At 45.3% G+C, this 17,580-nt stretch overlaps 1 protein-coding gene across 1 annotated transcript in view; it reads right to left on the bottom strand.

Moving 5' to 3' along the window:
- LOC100358582 (uncharacterized) overlaps nt 1–10,871 on the bottom strand; it is a 42,149-nt gene extending 31,278 nt beyond the window's left edge. The window contains exon 1 of the mRNA XM_070067684.2: nt 10,520–10,871. Coding sequence (XP_069923785.2) covers nt 10,520–10,546 — 27 coding nt within the window. The 5' untranslated portion in view covers nt 10,547–10,871. The remainder of the gene's footprint in view (nt 1–10,519) is intronic.
- Nucleotides 10,872–17,580: the final 6,709 nt, after the last annotated feature.

Genomic DNA, 17,580 nt, shown 5'->3' with positions numbered 1-17,580 from the left:
AATGTCAACCTCTGCACCCCAACTTCTGATCCAGCAAAGTTCTATACAGTACCCAGAATCAGCTTCATAAAATAAACCACTTAGGGCAAAAGCTCAGAAAAAATCAATGTCCCCATTATTCTTTGCCTATGAAGCACTCATAAAAATTAGCATGCTGCTAAAGAAAATGAGATTGTGGCCCAGCTATGTATAAAGAACGTAGGGATGCAAAGTCAGGAGGCAGTTTGGTGTTTTATGAGCACCCAAAGTGAACTGCAGATGATGGAAGGGGGTGCATTACAGAATGGGAGCTGAGTAGGCAGCCCAGGCAGTAGTGACCACCAAGCCTTTAACCTGAGATTTGTGAGTATTTGTGAAGTGTACAAATGAGTTCTACCTATAACAACAGTAATTACTTTTGCCTTAGGACACAAGGCAAAGCACACTTTTTCCAATTTTTATCTGTTTTTCATTTTATTTGAAAGGTAGAGGGAGATGGAGAGGGAGAGAGATTTCTTCCATTTTCTGGTACACACCCAAATGCTCACAACAGCAGGCAATGTTCAGCATGAAGCCAGGATCCCAGAACTCCATGCAGGCCTGGGTGAGTTCAGTTGATTCTGAGGACACACAGTCTTCAGTGACACCTGTCTATAAAGACACATCTCAATACAAAATAAAACTCCCTACTCAGGACTCTTGAGATTCAAGAGAAAACTCAAATATTTTCCAGATGAGTGCAAAACAGAAATCTGGAGCCAACAAGTTCCCTACCTACCTGAGAATCCGCCTGCTCACCAGGGAGATCTAGGGAAGAGGACTAAGCAAAGCCACTTGGGACCTGTGCCCAGAGTCTTATCTCTTGAGTGAGCATAAAGGCAGCCCAGTCATTGGGCACTGGCAGTTTTGGACCACCTTAATCCGGAAGAGGGTACACAAACTAGTCAACTCCAATTTGGGCTGAGTTATCAGACTGGAAGTCTGGTCAAAGATTGTCACCCATTAAGGAGTCTGGACACAGGAATGGCCAAAAAAGAACCATTAGGAGATGCGCACAACAGGAGTCAGAGTACTAAGTGGGTAATAAATGCACAGATCCTAGACCAAGGCAACAGGCAATGCCAACCTTCTCTTTTGTTGCAAATTTTTCTTATTTTATCTTAAAGGCCTTGAGAAACAGATCTGTAGACATCTCATGTGTAAGACAAACATGCATCATTCATAATTGGCCTATAAATATTAGCATTCTTGGCCTGATCAATAAGCCTCAGGAACTAGCTCAGGGAGGGGCAAGGAAAGGGAATCACTTCTGTCTCGTTTCTAGGGAAGTACACTTCCTCCATGAACTGCTTCTTACAAAATATTTCTCCAATTTTCCAGGAGAAATACATCAACTCTGAAAAGGCTACTTTGTTTTTCCATAGAGCCCAACACCTGTCTTGGGAATCACCTGTGATGCCAGGTAGATGGATAAGAAAGCCAATTGGAATCATCTACTAGAAGACAAGATACTTTACCCAAATCACTATATTTTACTCTACAGAAAAATGCAAACTGAATCTCAAAGAACTCCAGTCAATCAATCCCCTGGTTTAAGCAAAGGGCATATTTGCATTACTCCAGATATGCAGGCCTCTCTTTCTGCTGTACCTTCATGTGGACTATCTGCATAGGGATACAGAGTGAGGGGGAGGCTGCAGCAGTAAAAATGGTCAATGTTTCAATTATGAAACTGATTTTTCATTATCTCAAATTCAGTCATAAAAATTCTGCTCTAAGCAAGACACACATAAAGCCAAGCTCATCCCTTTCTCAACAAAAATTTAATGCTAACTGCATATTTAGGAGTGTACTATTGCATTTAATTCCAGTACTTCTCTACATCTTATTTTTTAAGATTTTATTTATTTGAGAGGTTGAATTATAGACAGTGAGAGGAAGAGACAGAGATAAAAGTCTTCCATCTGCTGGTTCATTCCCCAAATGACTATAACTGATGGAGCTGCACTGATCTAAAACCAGGAGCCAGGAGCTTCTTCTCTGTTCCTCCTTGGGTACAGGGGCCTAAGCGCTTCAGCCATCTTCTACTACTTTCCCATGTCATAGCAGAGAGCTGGATCTGAAGAGGAGAATCTGGGACTAGAATGGTGCCCATATAGGATGCCAGTGCCACAGGCAGAGGATTAAACTACAAAGCCACAGTACCAGCCCCTCTATATCTTATAAGGACATCTTATCTGTAAGAAGAAAACTGAAAAGTGAGTCCAGTATATCACAAATTATGTTAGAAATTATCTCTAATTTAAAAAAAAAAAAAAAGGAAAACCCTATAATAGAAATCTGCACAAATGACCTGTGTCCTATTACTTTATCCTTTGGAATACTTTTCAAGATTTCTTCTGGCCTTCCCATCTTCCCTTGTTCCTCATACCCTTTCAACATCACTACCTCTCTGTCCCTGCTGCTCTCTCCCTTTGGAAGCAGTCTTGTGGACTGTCAATCATTATTTCAAAATGTATTGTAGGAAGGGCCTGAATGGCCTTCTAACGTCCCTTAAATATTTCCATAAAACAGATGATAGAGGGGCTGCTACTGTGTCCCAGCAGGGAAAGCTGCTGCCTGCACTGCTGGCATCCCATGTGGGTGCTGCTTTGAGTCTCGGCTGCTCCATTTCTGATCCAGCTCTCTTCTAAGGTCTGGGGAAGCAGTAGAAGATGACCTAAGACCTTGGGCTCCTGCACCCATGTGGGATAACTGGAAGAGGCTCCCGGCTCTTGGCTTCAGTTCAGGGTAGCTCCAGCCATTGCAGCCATCTGGGAGTAAACAAGAAGATGGAAGGCCTTTCTCCCTCTCTCTCTCTCTCTCTCTGCCTCTGCTTCTCTCTAACTCTCTTTCAAATAAAAATAATAATAACAATAATAATAATAAAAAAAAACAGACAGTAGAGCATAGTGGGAAAGCTGTTGCCTGTGATGCTGGTATTCCATGTTGTGCACGAGTTCATGTCCCAGCTGCTCTACTCCTGATCCAGCTCTTTCATGTGCCTAGGAAAGCTACAAAGTTTGGTGCCTATGCTCCTACTCCCACATGGGAAATGTGGAAGAAGATACTGGCTCCTGACTTTAATCCAGTTTCAACCCCAGGTGCTGTGGCCATTAGGGGTGTGAAACAGTGGATAAATGATTTACATCTCTCTTTCTCTCTTTGTGACTCTGCCTTTCAAATAAATGAATATTTTTAATTTTTTAAAAAATTTAACAAATGGCCCTAAATATTCTGACTCATCTTGACATGTAACAAGAGCCAAAAAAGTTGCTGCTGACTTTATGTAGTGCCTCCTCAATCCATTCTATAAGGAAAAAAATATGTATTTCTTTTGCAATCCAAGCACTCAGATCCAAAAGAAATAATACTACCCAGTGCGGCTCTCTTTAAGGCTGCTCTTGCACTGAAGAAAAGTAAAGGAGCAAGGGGCCCAAACCCTGTGTGGCTGGCTGGCAGTCCCCTCCTCACTCTGCATCTGAGTTTCTGGTTAGAGATGGAGACAAAGGCAACTCCAGATGCTGCAGTGGTCCACAAACAGCCTCAATCACAGACATGCCTTGTGTGTGTGCAACAGAAGGAGAGCACAAAGCACTATGTAAGGGAGGAATACAATGAACAAAAAGGAAAGGATGTGAATGGACATAGCCAAGAATTTCCCCACTCTGCTGATCATGATCTCAAGGATGTACAGGCCAGAATTCCATTTCACTTTGGAAAGCCCACTCCTTGAAGTTTTCTCCTCCTAGGTGTATTCTTCTATGAGGAATCTGTCCTCCTGTGAGAGAGGGCACCACCACAAATTGAAAACCAGTCAAAAAGCAGAGTGATGGCTTTAATTCTCAGAGGTGAATGGACAACCACATCTATGAATTCTGCATTAAAAAATAAGCTTCCTTCTGCTCTAGGAATCTGATGTAGGTTTGGGCTAAAATGAGAAACACAGAGACCAGCTGGGTCTGTTAGGCGAGAAGAAAGGAAGCTTGATTTCCAGTTTTTACTTTGTAGCTTGTTACTTTTGAGAGGATTTCATTTTCCACTTCTACTTGAAGAAATGGAAAGGTAGAATCAGTGCCAGCCTAACACACAGCAGCTTTAGCCACTGATGACATCACAGCTTGCTACCCAAAAGTGGCAGCCAAAATAAACTCAACAAATGAGAACCAAAATAAAACAGAAGAGTCTACCATAATACCAACAGTTGTTCAGCAGATATTACCCAGATCTTGACACACAAGTCACCAGGATAAAGGGTAGGGCTGGCTTTGTGGCACAGTGGATTAAACCACCACCAAATAAAATGCTGGGATCCAATATGTGTGTCCATCCTTTAAAAAAGATTTATTTATTTGAAAGTCAGAGTTTTGGGGGCCAGTGCTGTGGCACAGCTGGTTGAGACACTGGCCTGCATCCCATATGGTCCCTGGTTCAGGTCTTGGCTGCTCCACTTCCAATCCAGCTGCCTGCTAATGTGCTTGGGAAAGTGGCACAGTATGGCCCAAGTCCTTGGTCCCCTATATCCACGTGGGAAATCCGAAGAAGCTACTGGCTCCTGGTTTCAGATCAGCTCAGATGTGGCCACTGTGGCCATTTGGGGAGTGAACCAGCAGACTGAAGACCTCTCTATCTGTCTCTATCTCTATCAGTAACTCTGTCAAATAAATAAAATACATCTTAAAAAAATGGCAGAGTTATGGAGAGGAGGGAGAGTCAGATGGGATGCCGTTGTGGACTAGCAGGTAAAGCTGCTGCCTGCAGTGCTGGCATCTGGTATAGGCACCAGTTCATGTCCTGGCTGCTCCACTTCTGATCCAGTTCTCTGCTAGTGGCCCTAGAAAAGTAGAAGATGGTCCAATACCTGGGTCCTTGACAGCCAAGTGGGAGACCTGGATGAAGCTCTTGGTGCCTGGCTTGGGCCTGGCCCAGTCTTGGCCATTGCAGCCATCTAGGAAGTAGACCAGCAGATGAAAATCTCTTTCTCATTCTCTCCCTTTCTCTATCTCTGCCTTGTAAATAAATAACTAAATGCTAAAAAAGAGAGAGATCTTCCATCTGAGATGGCTGCCATGGCCAGGGCTGAAGCACACAGAAACCAGGAGCCAGGCACTTCATCTGGGTCTCCCACATGGGTTACAATGGCCCCAACACTTGAGTCATCTGCTGCTGCTTTTCTCAAACCATCAGCAGGGAGCTAGGTTAGAAGTGGAGCAACTGGGACATGAACGGCTGTTCATCTGGGAAGCTGGCATTGCAGATCGTGGCTTTCCCCATTGTGCCACAATGCCAGCCCGAGTCACAGCTGTTCCACTTCTGATCCAGCTCCCTGTAATGCAACTAGGGAAGCAGAAACAGATGGCACAAGTACTTGGGTCCTTGCACCAATGTGGGACACTGGGTTGGACTTCCAGGCTGGGCCAGCATTATTCATTGCAGTCTCTTGAGTGAACCAGCAGATGCAAGATCCCCATCCTTCTGTCTCTGCCTCTTTCTCTGTAACTCTGCCTTTAAAATAAAATTTTTAAATCATAATAAAATAAAGAGAGAGGGTGAGAGAGTAGCCACAGTAAAGTAACAGAGCAAAGCTACAGTTGTGCTGTCCCTCAGCAGCCTTCTGCCTTAAGTGGGAAGTCTCCAGCTTACAGACACTGACATAAAAGACACATTCACAACACATTCCAAAACAAGAGATGAGAGGTTTACAAGGCATATTGACTTTATGATGACTTTCATTCATTAGGTACACTGGGTTTAGATATATGCCTTTTGTGCAGCCAAGTTAACCCAGGGTCTAATTCAAAGAGACGTACTGAGGGAGATGTGCTGCCAGGGGAGAGAGCTGCAATGTCCCACTGCTCTTGTAACATCATAAAGAGAAGGAAAAGAAATGGCGCCACGGCTCACTAGGCTAATCCTCCTCCTTGCGGCCCCGGCACACTGGGTTCTAGTCCTGGTTGGGGTGCTGGATTCTGTCCCAGTTGCCCCTCTTCCAGGCCAGCCCTCTGCTATGGCCCGGGAGTGCAGTGGAGGATGGCCCAGGTGCTTGGGCCCTGCACCCCATGGGAGACCAGGAGAAGCACCTGCCTCCTGCATTTGGATCAGCATGGTGTGCCAGCCACGGTGGCCACTGGAGGGTGAAGCAATGGCAAAGGAAGACCTTTCTCTCTGTCTCTTTCTCACTGTCCACTCTGCCTGTTTAAAAAAAAAAAAAAGAGAGAGAGAGAGAAGAGAAGGAAAAGGGCTACTTATGTCCATGGTTATAAGGAGGACAGAAGCACAAACATTTCAGAAAGGGGGAGCAAATTACAAATATAGTAATTTTAGGAAAATAAAAGGAAGTAAATTTCAGAATATAATGTGCGGTAGAAACACACCATCAGCTCATCAATTCTCAAGGGATCCAGGAAAACTGCCCTGCCTACCCACAGACCAAATGTTTCAAAACACATTTTTTGATTAAATTCAGAAGATTACAGGACTCAGCACTCTGGGTGTTCAAATGCCAAATTAAGTTTTAGTTTCCACTACGGGCAGATGTAGCCAATCACTCAGATCATGAGAAAAACTTTTCCATAAGAAGGAACATGAAATATTCAGTCACACAGAATAACTGTGCTTAGTGCTCAAAGTGAACCCCAAGATAAGCACCCAGAAAACCTGTTAGGTCTTGGGGCCAGCACAGTGGTGTAGCATGTAAATATTTATTTATTTATTTAAAAGGCAGAGTTACAGAGAGGCAGAGGCACAGAGAGAGGTCTTTCATGCACTGATTCACTCCCCAAATGGCTGCAATGGCCAGAGCTGGATCTATCTGAAGCCAGGAGCCAGAAGCTTCTGTCAGGTCTCCCATGCGGTGCAGAACCCAAGAACTTGGGCCATCTTCCACTGCTTTCCCAGGCCACGGCAGGAAGCTGCATCTCAAACAAGCACCCATACGGGATGCCAGCACTGTAGGTGGCAGCCTCACCTGCCATGCCACAGTGCCAGTCCTCCAAATAATCCTATTTTAAAAAGCATTTTAAATGAGGGATGGGAGAGTTTGTTTATCCAAAGCAAGGATAGCATAAGATAACTACTACACAGAAGAAGCTCCTGGCTCCTGGCTTTGGATCGGCACAGCTCCGACCACTGTAGCCAACTGGGGAGTGAACCAGCATATGAAGACTTCTCTCTCTCTGCCTCTCCTCTCTGTAACTCTGACTTTCAAGTAAAATAAATAAATCTTTAAAAAAAATAAGATAACTACTAGTACTCATTAACTTAAAAAATATTGAAATTTAATGAAATTCAAAATATAACCAAAATCATCATCTACTACACATTATAATCTTTATTTTGAGAGTCATATTAGAAAAAATTTAACCCCTCCCCCTCTTTGAAAAATGCACATGGGACTGGTGTAGTAGGTTAAGCAGACCCTGGCAGTGCCAGCACCCCACATGGGCACTGGTTCAAAACCTGGCTGCTTCATTTCCAATATAGCTCCCTACTAATTCACCTGGGAAAGCAGAGGATAATGGCCCAAGTGTTTGGGCCCCTGAAATCAAGTGTGAGAACCAGAAGAAGCTCCTAGCTTCTGGTTTTAGCCTGGCCCAGCCCAAGTCATTGTAGCCATTTGAGGAGCGAACCAATGGATGGAAGACCTCTCTGTGTCTCTCTGTAAATCTGCCTTTCAAGTAAATAAAATGCATTAAAAAAACCCTATACAATGTAGTATTTGGTGATTCCCTCATACAAGGAAAGCTCAGATAAACTGTAGAGGAATCCTCCTGGCTTGATGCAATTCAGAAGGAGGATTGCTTCTGTCACCCTGTGGTAGACATCAATGAGAGTTATTAATGGGAAGATGAATGGACACATCAGACTGCTTCCTCACATGGCACCTTTTCTTAAAGACATCACTGCTGCATTACCAGATTATGTCTCTCATGTGAAATATGTCTCTCCTAAAAATTTTAAAGAACTTGCCAGAAACTTATTGCAGAGCAGGGAATGATGTGCCAAGGACAGTGAGTTAGCCTGAGTAGTCCAGGAATCCTGTTCTTGGCTGTTTTCAAGTTTGTATTAACGTATACACAACATAGTTGCTGAGAAAGTGTCTTACAGTTGTTTCCTGGGTGTGAAGCAGCTCTTTTCAGCAGAAACACATCACTGCTTGTCCACTCGCAAGCACTGTGATAGGGAGTACATGCGAGAAAAGATCAAAACACACTGGGTTTGAGAGGAAGAATGCTGTCACCCTAGCAACCTCTATCCAGGATTCCCTTTCTATTCTTACTTCCTAGGTAACCTTACTATGCTAAATGAGTTTCACAGATTAGTAATCTGGTGACAACAGGACTCTAACAGAATCTATGAATCACTCAGTTAATCAAGTGAAAACTTCATTACACTGAAAGTCTATAGCAATAGTTTTCAGGGCCACATCTCTCTTTTTTTAAAAGATGTTTTATTTATTTATTTGAGAGGTAGAATTACAGATAGTGAGATGGATAGACAGACAGAAAGGTCTTCCTTCTGCTGGTTCACTCCCCAGTTGGTCAAAATGGCCAGAAGAGCTGCACTGTTCTAAAGCCAGGAGCCAGGAGCTTCTTCTGGGTCTCTCACATGGGTGCAGAGGCCCAAGCACTTGGGCCATCTTCTACTGCCTTCCCAGGCCTAGCAGAGAGCTGGATCAGAGGAACAGCTGGGACTCAAACTGGTTCCCATATGGGATGCTGGCACCACAGGCAGAGGATTAACCTACTGAGCCACAGTGCCAGCCCAAAGCCACATCTTTTACCGTACTGTGTGGGCATCTCTGTGGGGGAGAGGGGCACATTTTCTCTTTTCTTCCTCACCCATCTTCACATTAACACCTTGTACAAAGGTGTCCACAGACCAATCATTTTGAAAATCTATCACTAATATCCTCCCGTGTTGAAAATGTCATGGGGTTAAACACAGAACCCAGAATAAGAAAAGTAACTTGAAGCTGGTGTTGTGGCTGAGTGGGTAAAACCATATGGGTGCTGGTTCCAGACCTGGCTGCTCCACTTCTGATCCAGCTCTCTGCTATGGCCTGGGAAAGCAGTGGAAGATGGCCCAAGTGCTAGGTCCCCTATACCTGTGTGAGAGACCTGGAAGAAGTTCGTGGCTTCTGGCTTCAGATCCATGCAGTTCTGGCCATTGTGACCATCTGGGGAGTAAACCAGCAGATGGGAGCTCACTCTCTCTCTCTCTCTCTGTGTGTCTTTGCCTCTCTGTAACTCTGCCTTTAAAATAAATAAATAATTTTTTTTTTAAAGTAACTGGCCGGCGCCATGGCTCACTTGGTTAATCCTCTGCCTGAAGCGCCGGCATCCCATATGCACACCGGATTCTGTCCCATTTGCTCCTCTTCCAGTCCAGTTCTCTACTGTGGCCCAAGTGCTTGGGCCCCTGCACCTATGTGGGAGACCAGGAGGAAGCACCTGGCTCCTGGCTTCAGATCAGCACAGCGCGCCAGGCATAGTGGCCATTTGGGGGGTGACTATCGGAAGGAAGACCTTCCTCTCTAACTCTTCCTGTCAAATTAAAAAAAAAAAAAAGTAACTGCCCCCTTAATTAAAACCGTATGGACTGTAAGATAATCAGCTTGGTGGAGCATTGAGTGACTGTAAAGAACTAGAGAAGAAAAATTGATACTTTTCTGTATTTATGTTTTCGTAGCTCTCCACTATGAAAATGCAGATTGAAGTAGCTCATTATTAACTCACACGGTAGACTTGCATTAATTTCAGCTCACTTCTCACTTTGCAAAGGGATTAGCAGCAGGTAATAAAAGTTCACATCCCTAATAACATGAGAAGAAAGAAGGGTTGAAGACAGAAATGGAAACACAGGGAAATAAATCAGTTACATTTCCATGGCTTCAAGCTCCAGATTGAAAAAGAGTCTGTTAATTAAACACGGAGCAGCGATCAATCCACAAAGCTACTGCACAAGCTTCACGTGCTGCTGGGAAAGTCAGCCAAACACACAGCGCCCCAGCTGAAAATGTGTCCGCGGGGTCCAGCATGGGGGCCAGGAGCCAGAGCCTACTCTGATCTTCCATCTCCACCTCTCCACTGCCTCAGGCTCTGGCTCAGGGCCGCCGAGCCCCGCCCAGCTGGAACTACCAGGGGATATAGCCGGAGGCCAGCCACAAGGCATTCTCTGATCCACCCAAAGTGAGAACTGGGCTTATTTAAATCTAGGGAATGGGACTCCTTCCTTCAGCGTGCTCTCAACTGCCCTGCTGGTGCCGTTCCTCGTCCAGTGTACTGTAAGGAGAATTTGAGCGAGGCAGCCCGTGGGACTGGCCGAGCATCGGGAGACTGGGAAGCGGCGGTGGGAGACACAACTGGGCCCCAGACTTGACTCTGCCAGAGAAGCTCCCAGCATCACTGAGAAGCAAGTGATCGAGGTCTGGGAGCCGCCACCCGCCATCGCACCCTCCCCTCTCCCACACACACATCTGTGCCCCTCCTGTTCTCCATACTTGCTGTGGAAAATCTCGGGAGCACATCCCCTTCCTTCAGGACACACAGGGAGCAAAGCGGAGAGTGTGGGACAGGAGAAGTCGCTGGAACTTGGGGCCCACGGTGGCAGATGCAGAGGCACAGAAGCAGCGGGCGGCAGGTCTGGGGTGTGTGCTCCCGAACCGCCTGCAATTGCACTTGCACAGCAAGTCTCCCCAGTGAATGTGGGAGAAGGAGCAGCGCGGCCTCTCAGGGACCTCTCTGATAGTAAATGAACTTCTGTTCCCAGCCCTGAGCCACAGGGAAAGGCACGCATGCGCACGTTCTCCCACATGCACACGCACAGGCGATCAGAGCAGGAAACGTTAGAGCACCGGGTGACTCTGGGAAATGGAGTCCAGGCCAGGGCATTCCTAGATAGACTTACTGGCCCTCTCCTAGGGCTTCAGTGTGGGGTGGGTGGAGACAGGCTGGGAACCAGAGAGCGTTTGCTTTTGTTTCCATCCCTCCTTCCCTTCCTTCCCACCCCAGATCTCAAGGATCAGCTGCTGTTCTTCCTTTCTTGAACAAAATCTTAAGAAGTGACAGCCACTGCTGCTGAGTCCCAAATCCCGGTTCCCTCACACACGCTGTTTCCCTCAGGAAAATCCCCTGCTGCTTTATTCCTGGACAGCTTCTCTCAAGTAACCCATGACAAGGATTTCAATGTAACTCTCAGCACAGGTGTACACGGCACAGTTTAACATCTAGATTTGAGAATACGATTTTTACTTGTGTCTTTTATTTGTGGTTCTTTTCAAAGCATTTTACACCACCCTCTAATTCACCAAGTACAAAAAAAAAAAAAAAAAAAAAGACAACTGGATACAGAACTAACATTGCCAAGTATCTTTTAGGGGCCAGATTAACAGAGTAAATGCCTTACTTTGTATCAATTATACCTTGGGTTAATTCTGGAGACCATATTCTCAATTTACAAAGAGAAAGCTGAGGTGGAAAGAGATTAGAATTGAATTTGCCCATGGAAGTATGGTAAAAAAAAAAAAGTCTAGGTTAAAGGCCAACCAACATGAAATATTGGTTTAAGAAGTCTTTCGGGACCAGCACTGTGGCATAGTGGGCTAAGCCTCCGCCTTCAGCACCGACATTCTATACGGGGGCTAGTTCAAGTCCCTGCTGCTCCACTTCCAATACAGCTTTCTGCTGTAGCCTGGGAAAGCAGCAGAAGATGGCCCAAATGCCTGGGACCCTGCATCCACATCAGAGACCCAGAACTTCCTGGCTCCTGGCTTTGGATCAGCTTAACTATGGCTATTGCAGCCATTTGGGGAGTGAACCAGTGCATGGAAGACTTCTCTCTCTCTCTCTCTGCCTCTGCCTCTCTGTAACTCTGCCTTTCAAATAAAAAAAAATCTTCTTTTAAAAAAAGAAATATTTATTTTATCTTGGAGCTCAGTTTCTAAAACCCCAGATTTCTCATCTCTAAAATAAAAAGTGAGTCAGAGGAAGGGTATCTACAATCCTAATCTTCACTGTAGAGAAACACATAGGATTATAACTTATCTAAAAAAGAAAGGAGGTTCAAAATTGCTATTGCTGTATGGTTATTTTTCTCATGCTTAATATCAAGATAGCATATAAATATTATGCATTCTTAGGTATATTTGTGGTGTTTGATTTTTAAGATTTTAAGTAGAAATGTAAATGGAAGCAGGATGACATGGAGTTCTGTTTGTGATTACTTCTGTCAATTATAATTCATGGGATTTGAACTGCTGGATTAGGAATGCTTAAATGTATCCATTCATTTCACACTAATGTTTATTATGTCAGGTGATATTCTTTGTGTAGACTGCTTTTTCTTGCCAGATTGAAAATTCAGGAGGGCAAGAAACATGTTTGCTTTGACATTGAAACTCAGCATCTTGATAGAGTCATTCTTTTAGTTGAATGAATAAATGAGGCTATAAAAATTAAACAAATACAATTTCTGATCCCCAATAACTACCTAGTTGAAGAGACAATGAAATAGATATCTATTTGATAACACACACAATTAGATGAATGTATAATTTGTTGCTCAGAGACAACTTTGATAATAAAAGAGACATATTCATAATGACACAGGGTTGAAATGTATAAACAGAAACCATCCAGGGCCAAGCAGGTTAAATGTTCACCCTAGCTTTGTAAGGCATTCCATTCATTATTTAGTAAGCATTTACTGAGCATTCTTTTGTGTGGTGTGTTGAAAGAACTAACAGCCACATGATTTTCCTAGTTATTGGAGTAAGAGAACCTGAGCAATCAGAAAAATGTTTGGATGAACTAAGAGGCTTTACACAAAGGTAAGAAAAACAAAAAGCAGAGAGGTCAATTAAAAAGTATATCAAAGGTAATTTAGTAGGACCTGAACCAAGGTATGGTGGTAGTGGGAATGAAGAAGAAGCAACAGATTACAGGGAGATCCAAAAGGCAGAAACAACAGGATTTCAATGGTAGATGAAGGCAGGAGGGAACTCATGTGTAAATCTTCATTTGGATTTTATTATTTAATGGACAAGGAGTTCTCAGTACATTCATGTTCATCAGTAATTAAATGCTACCTCCAACTGGCATAAACTTTCCCTAAATCCAAGACACAATCTCATGGGTAGCTACTATCTATAAGCCTTATGTTGATCATCAAGCCAAATATTTTTCACTGCTACAATCTACAATGGTCCTCATTATGATGCAATTACTTAGAAACTAAAAGACATAATCCAGCCGGCGCCGTGGCTCAATAGGCTAATCCTCCACCTTGCGGCGCCGGCACACCGGGTTCTAGTCCCGGTTGGGGCGCCGGATTCTGTCCCGGTTGCCCCTCTTCCAGGCCAGCTCTCTGCTATGGCCAGGGAGTGCAGTGGAGGATGGCCCAGGTGCTTGGGCCCTGCACCCCATGGGAGACCAGGAAAAAGCACCTGGCTCCTGGCTCCTGCCAGGATCAGCGCGGTGCGCCGGCTGCAGCAGCGGCCATTGGAGGGTGAACCAACGGCAAAAAAAAAAGGAAGACCTTTCTCTCTGTCTCTCTCTCACTGTCCACTCTGCCTGTCAAAAAAAAAAAAAAAAAAAAAAAAGACATAATCCATTTCTATAAGAAAGGTCTAAATAAAAAAGTAAAATTCAGGGGCTGGCACTATGGCACAGCAGGTTAACATCCAGGCCTGAAGTACTGGCATCCCATATGGGCCCCTGTTCAAGACCTGGCTGCTCCACTTTCAATCCAGCTCTCTGCTATGGCCTGGGAAAGCAGTAGAGGATACTTGGTCCCCTGCACCCACATGGGGGACCTGGAGGAAGCTCCTGGCTGCTGGCTTTGAATCAGCACACTTCTGGCCATTGTGGCCAATTGGAGAGTGAAACATCAGATAGAAGACCTCTCTCTCTCTCTCTCTCTCTCTCTCTCTCTGCCTCCCCTCTCTCTGTGTAACTCTGATTTTGAAATAAATGCTAATAAATATTTTTAAAAAGGAGTAGAAATGCACAATATTTATAAAAAGGCCAGCACCGTGGCTCAATAGGCTAATCCTCCAACTTGCGGCACCGGCACACCAGATTCTAGTCCCGGTCAGGGCGCCAGATTCTGTCCCAGTTGCCCCTCTTCCAGGCCAGCTCTCTGCTATGGCCCGGGAGTGCAGTGGAGGATGGACCAAGTGCTTAGGCCCTGCACCCCATGGGAGACCAGGAGAAGCACCTGGCTCCTGCCTTCAGATCAGCACGGTACGCCGGCCAAAACACGCTGGCCTCGGAGGCCATGGGAGGGTTTAACCAATCGTAAAAGGAAGACCTTTCTCTCTATCTCTCTCTCTCACTGTCCACTCTGCCTGTCAAAAAAAAATTTATAAAAAAAAGTTAAGTTAAAAAACCCACAAAATCATATATTTCAAAGCTAAATTTGGAATACCACACTAATTCACAATTTATAGATTCATCAACCTTAGGTAACTAAAGCACAATTAAGCAGGAAAGAAGTAAAAAAAATTCCTTGGGGAGGGCCCAGCACTATGGCATTGTGGGTAAAGCTGCCACCTGCAGTGTGGCATCCCATATGGGCATCGGTTCAAGTCCTGGCTGCTCCACTTCTGATCCAGCTCTCTGCTATGGCCTGGGAAAGCAGTAGCAGATGACCCAAGGCCTTGGGCCCCTGCACCCATGTGGGAGATCTGGAAGAGGCTCCTGGCTCCTGGCTTCAGATTGACACAGCTCCGACCATAGCAGCCAATTGGGAATGAACCAACGGATGGAGGACCTTTCCCTCTCTTTCTTCCTCTCCTTCTCTTTCTGTGTAACTATTTCAAATAAATAAATAAATCTTTAAAAAAAAAACAATTTCCTGGAATAGCCAAAATGCACATTATAAAGTCCAAGTAAGGTGTCTAGCCACTGGCTCACCATCATGACTCATAAAAACTCACTGTCCTGGCTACTCTGATATGAGTGGATGGACACAAAGCAGAAAAGAAAGCAATAGGTTTGAGCAGTGAATAAATGGAAAGGGCTCCAACAACAATGCTGCAGAGCTCTGTGGCTCCTAACTGAATGGCATATGCAGGCAGGCATCTCCTTAATTTCTGCCATGCTCTCAGTTGTCATAGGACCATGGAACTGAGCACAAGAATCAGAGCTTTCAAGTCCAACATCCACAATTCACTTAGTGATAGTGGAGCTCTGTAGCTTCGCTTCATGAGTACAACTAAACCTCCACACTTGATATGTCCTCCTGTTAGGATCCACTGGAACTGGAGAGTGTATGGGGTCAGAGGGAGTAGAGGAGCATGGTGTGTGGGTCTCATGGTGGTGGTAGCTGTGCAGAGGGAGGGGTGGAGGAGGAGAAGAGCAAGAGCTCCTAGCACTGTGGGAACGAGGAGCAGAGGAGGAAGGGAGACAGGGGTGACTTGTCTGCATTATGCCTGGTACTCTCCTGCGTATGATTGATGCATTACGAATAATGTGAATGTCATGATTACCCTAAAGGTGATTTCAGTCCTGGTGGGCAAATGACAAGGACATAGATAATTCAAAACAATGTGACAAAAGTTGTGGGTGCAGAATACAATCACCTACATCATTTGTGGATGCCATGCCCATCAGGCAGGAACCCACCAGGTTAAGGTCAGATCTCAGGGCTGGCATTGTGGTGTAGAGGGTAAAGCTACCCCCAACAGTGCCAGCACACCATATGGGCACTGGTTCAATTCCCAGCTGCTCCACTTCTGATCCAGAACTCTGCGGTGGACTGGGAAAGCAGATGGCACAAGCCCTTGGGCCCCTGCACCCTCATGGGAAGACCTGGAGGAATCTCCTGGCTCCTGGGTTCTGAGCAGTGCAGCTCCAGCTATTGCAGCCACCAACTGTGAAGTGAACCAGTGTATGGAAGACCTCTTCTCTCTCTGCCTCTCCTTCTATCTCTGTGTAACTCTGACTTTCAAAGAAATAAATAAATCCTTTTTTAAAAAAGAGTCAGATCTCAGAGGTAGCAGAGCCCAGAAATGACACCATTGTATGAAATGAAAATAGGCAGATGGTAGGTAGAAGCTTGGTAACTAAAGCTGGGATCAGCACATGGATCTTGACTGGCAGGCTGTCAAACCAATCATCAACTTGGACTAGGCTGGGATCTCCCAACTTGTATCCTAGTGCCCATGTCTTGGCAGAGAGGCATAACCAAGAAAGAGAAAATCATCTCTGGCCTTGGCTGAGGGGACTGTGGGAGCTCCCCACATTTGAAGCCAGAATCTTTTTAACCCTGAGATTCCCTCTTTCATAGGAAGGCTCATTCCTGACCTTGTCTTCTTAGCATAAACCTCTCAAGCCACCAGACCTCCCATAGCCCCACATCACCGGGCACATGTGAATGTGAATGGCTGAATGAACAGAATCTTGAGATATCATGTAAATGGAAGACTCATGAATCTATTCTCACCTTATGGGTGTACTTGAAGGTGAGAAAACTGAGGCAGGGGACTTTGGTCATGTTCAACCATAGAGTCCTCCTTACAAAGCAAAAAAAAAAAAAAAAAAAAGAAAACAAAACAAAACACAGAAAATCCTGTTCACACTTCAGAAGTGCCCAGCCATCCACCCCTGAGTACATGCTCCTGGAACAATGACAAATCCCCTAAGACCAGAGTTGGGCAGGCACTGTCTTGACAGTGTAGAAAACATTTGGGGAGGAAAGGCCCTGCTCCTCTAGAGCCCATTGGTTAAAGGATCCAGCAAAAGACTCAGAGGCTTGCCACATCACACATCTGCCCACAGAATAGGATGGTCACAGATGTGCTGTGAGCTGTGGCCTCGTGGTACTGGCTGCAGCTGTTGACACATCAGGGATGACTGGTGGCAGTGGTTTGAGCTAATCCTGCCTCTGTCTGGCCAGCATTGCAGTATGCATGGAGCGAGTCTGCTCCTGGAGTGCCTGATGAGGCCAAGGGATGTGTGTAGACCTACAGGCAGAGGAAGTATGCAGCACTGGCCTCAAGGTTGGAAAGTTGCCATAGCAACAATATTTTCAGAAGGTGATGTGGCAGGGGTAGCCCTGCAAGGCAGGGTGGACTCCTGACTACATGTCCATCCCCTTATGCTCCTCTGAACTTAGAGGAGCCTGAATTGAGTACAACAAGCTGGGTGGGTGATATTGAGAGACCACCAGATGAGATTCTGGTTAATGTATGCAGGTTACGGGTCATAATGACAACTTGATGTGCAATGTTGGGTGTTGTCCCATGTGTTCACTCACATGCCTGATATGAATGAGGGTCAGACAGAGGGAGAGTGGGCAATGGGATTTTCTTTTCTTTCTTTCTTTTCTTTTCTTTTTTTTCTTTTTTTTTTTTTTTTTGACAGGCAGAGTGGACAGTGAGAGACAGAGAGAAAGGTCTTCCTTTTGCTGTTGATTCACCCTCCAATGGCCGCCGTGGCCAGTGCACTGTGGCCGGCACACCACGCTGATCTGATGGCAGGAGCCAGGTACTTCTCCTGGTCTCCCATGGGGTGCAGGGCCCAAGCACTTAGGCCATCCTCCACTGCACTCCCTAGCCAC

This window comes from Oryctolagus cuniculus, chromosome 13, assembly GCF_051225735.1.
Source record: "Oryctolagus cuniculus isolate XC-2025 breed Fujian yellow rabbit chromosome 13, ASM5122573v1, whole genome shotgun sequence".
Classification (NCBI taxonomy): Eukaryota; Metazoa; Chordata; class Mammalia; order Lagomorpha; family Leporidae; genus Oryctolagus; species Oryctolagus cuniculus.
The sequence above is the reverse complement of the archived record's forward strand: the minus strand, read 5'-3'. Positions and strand labels throughout refer to the sequence as shown.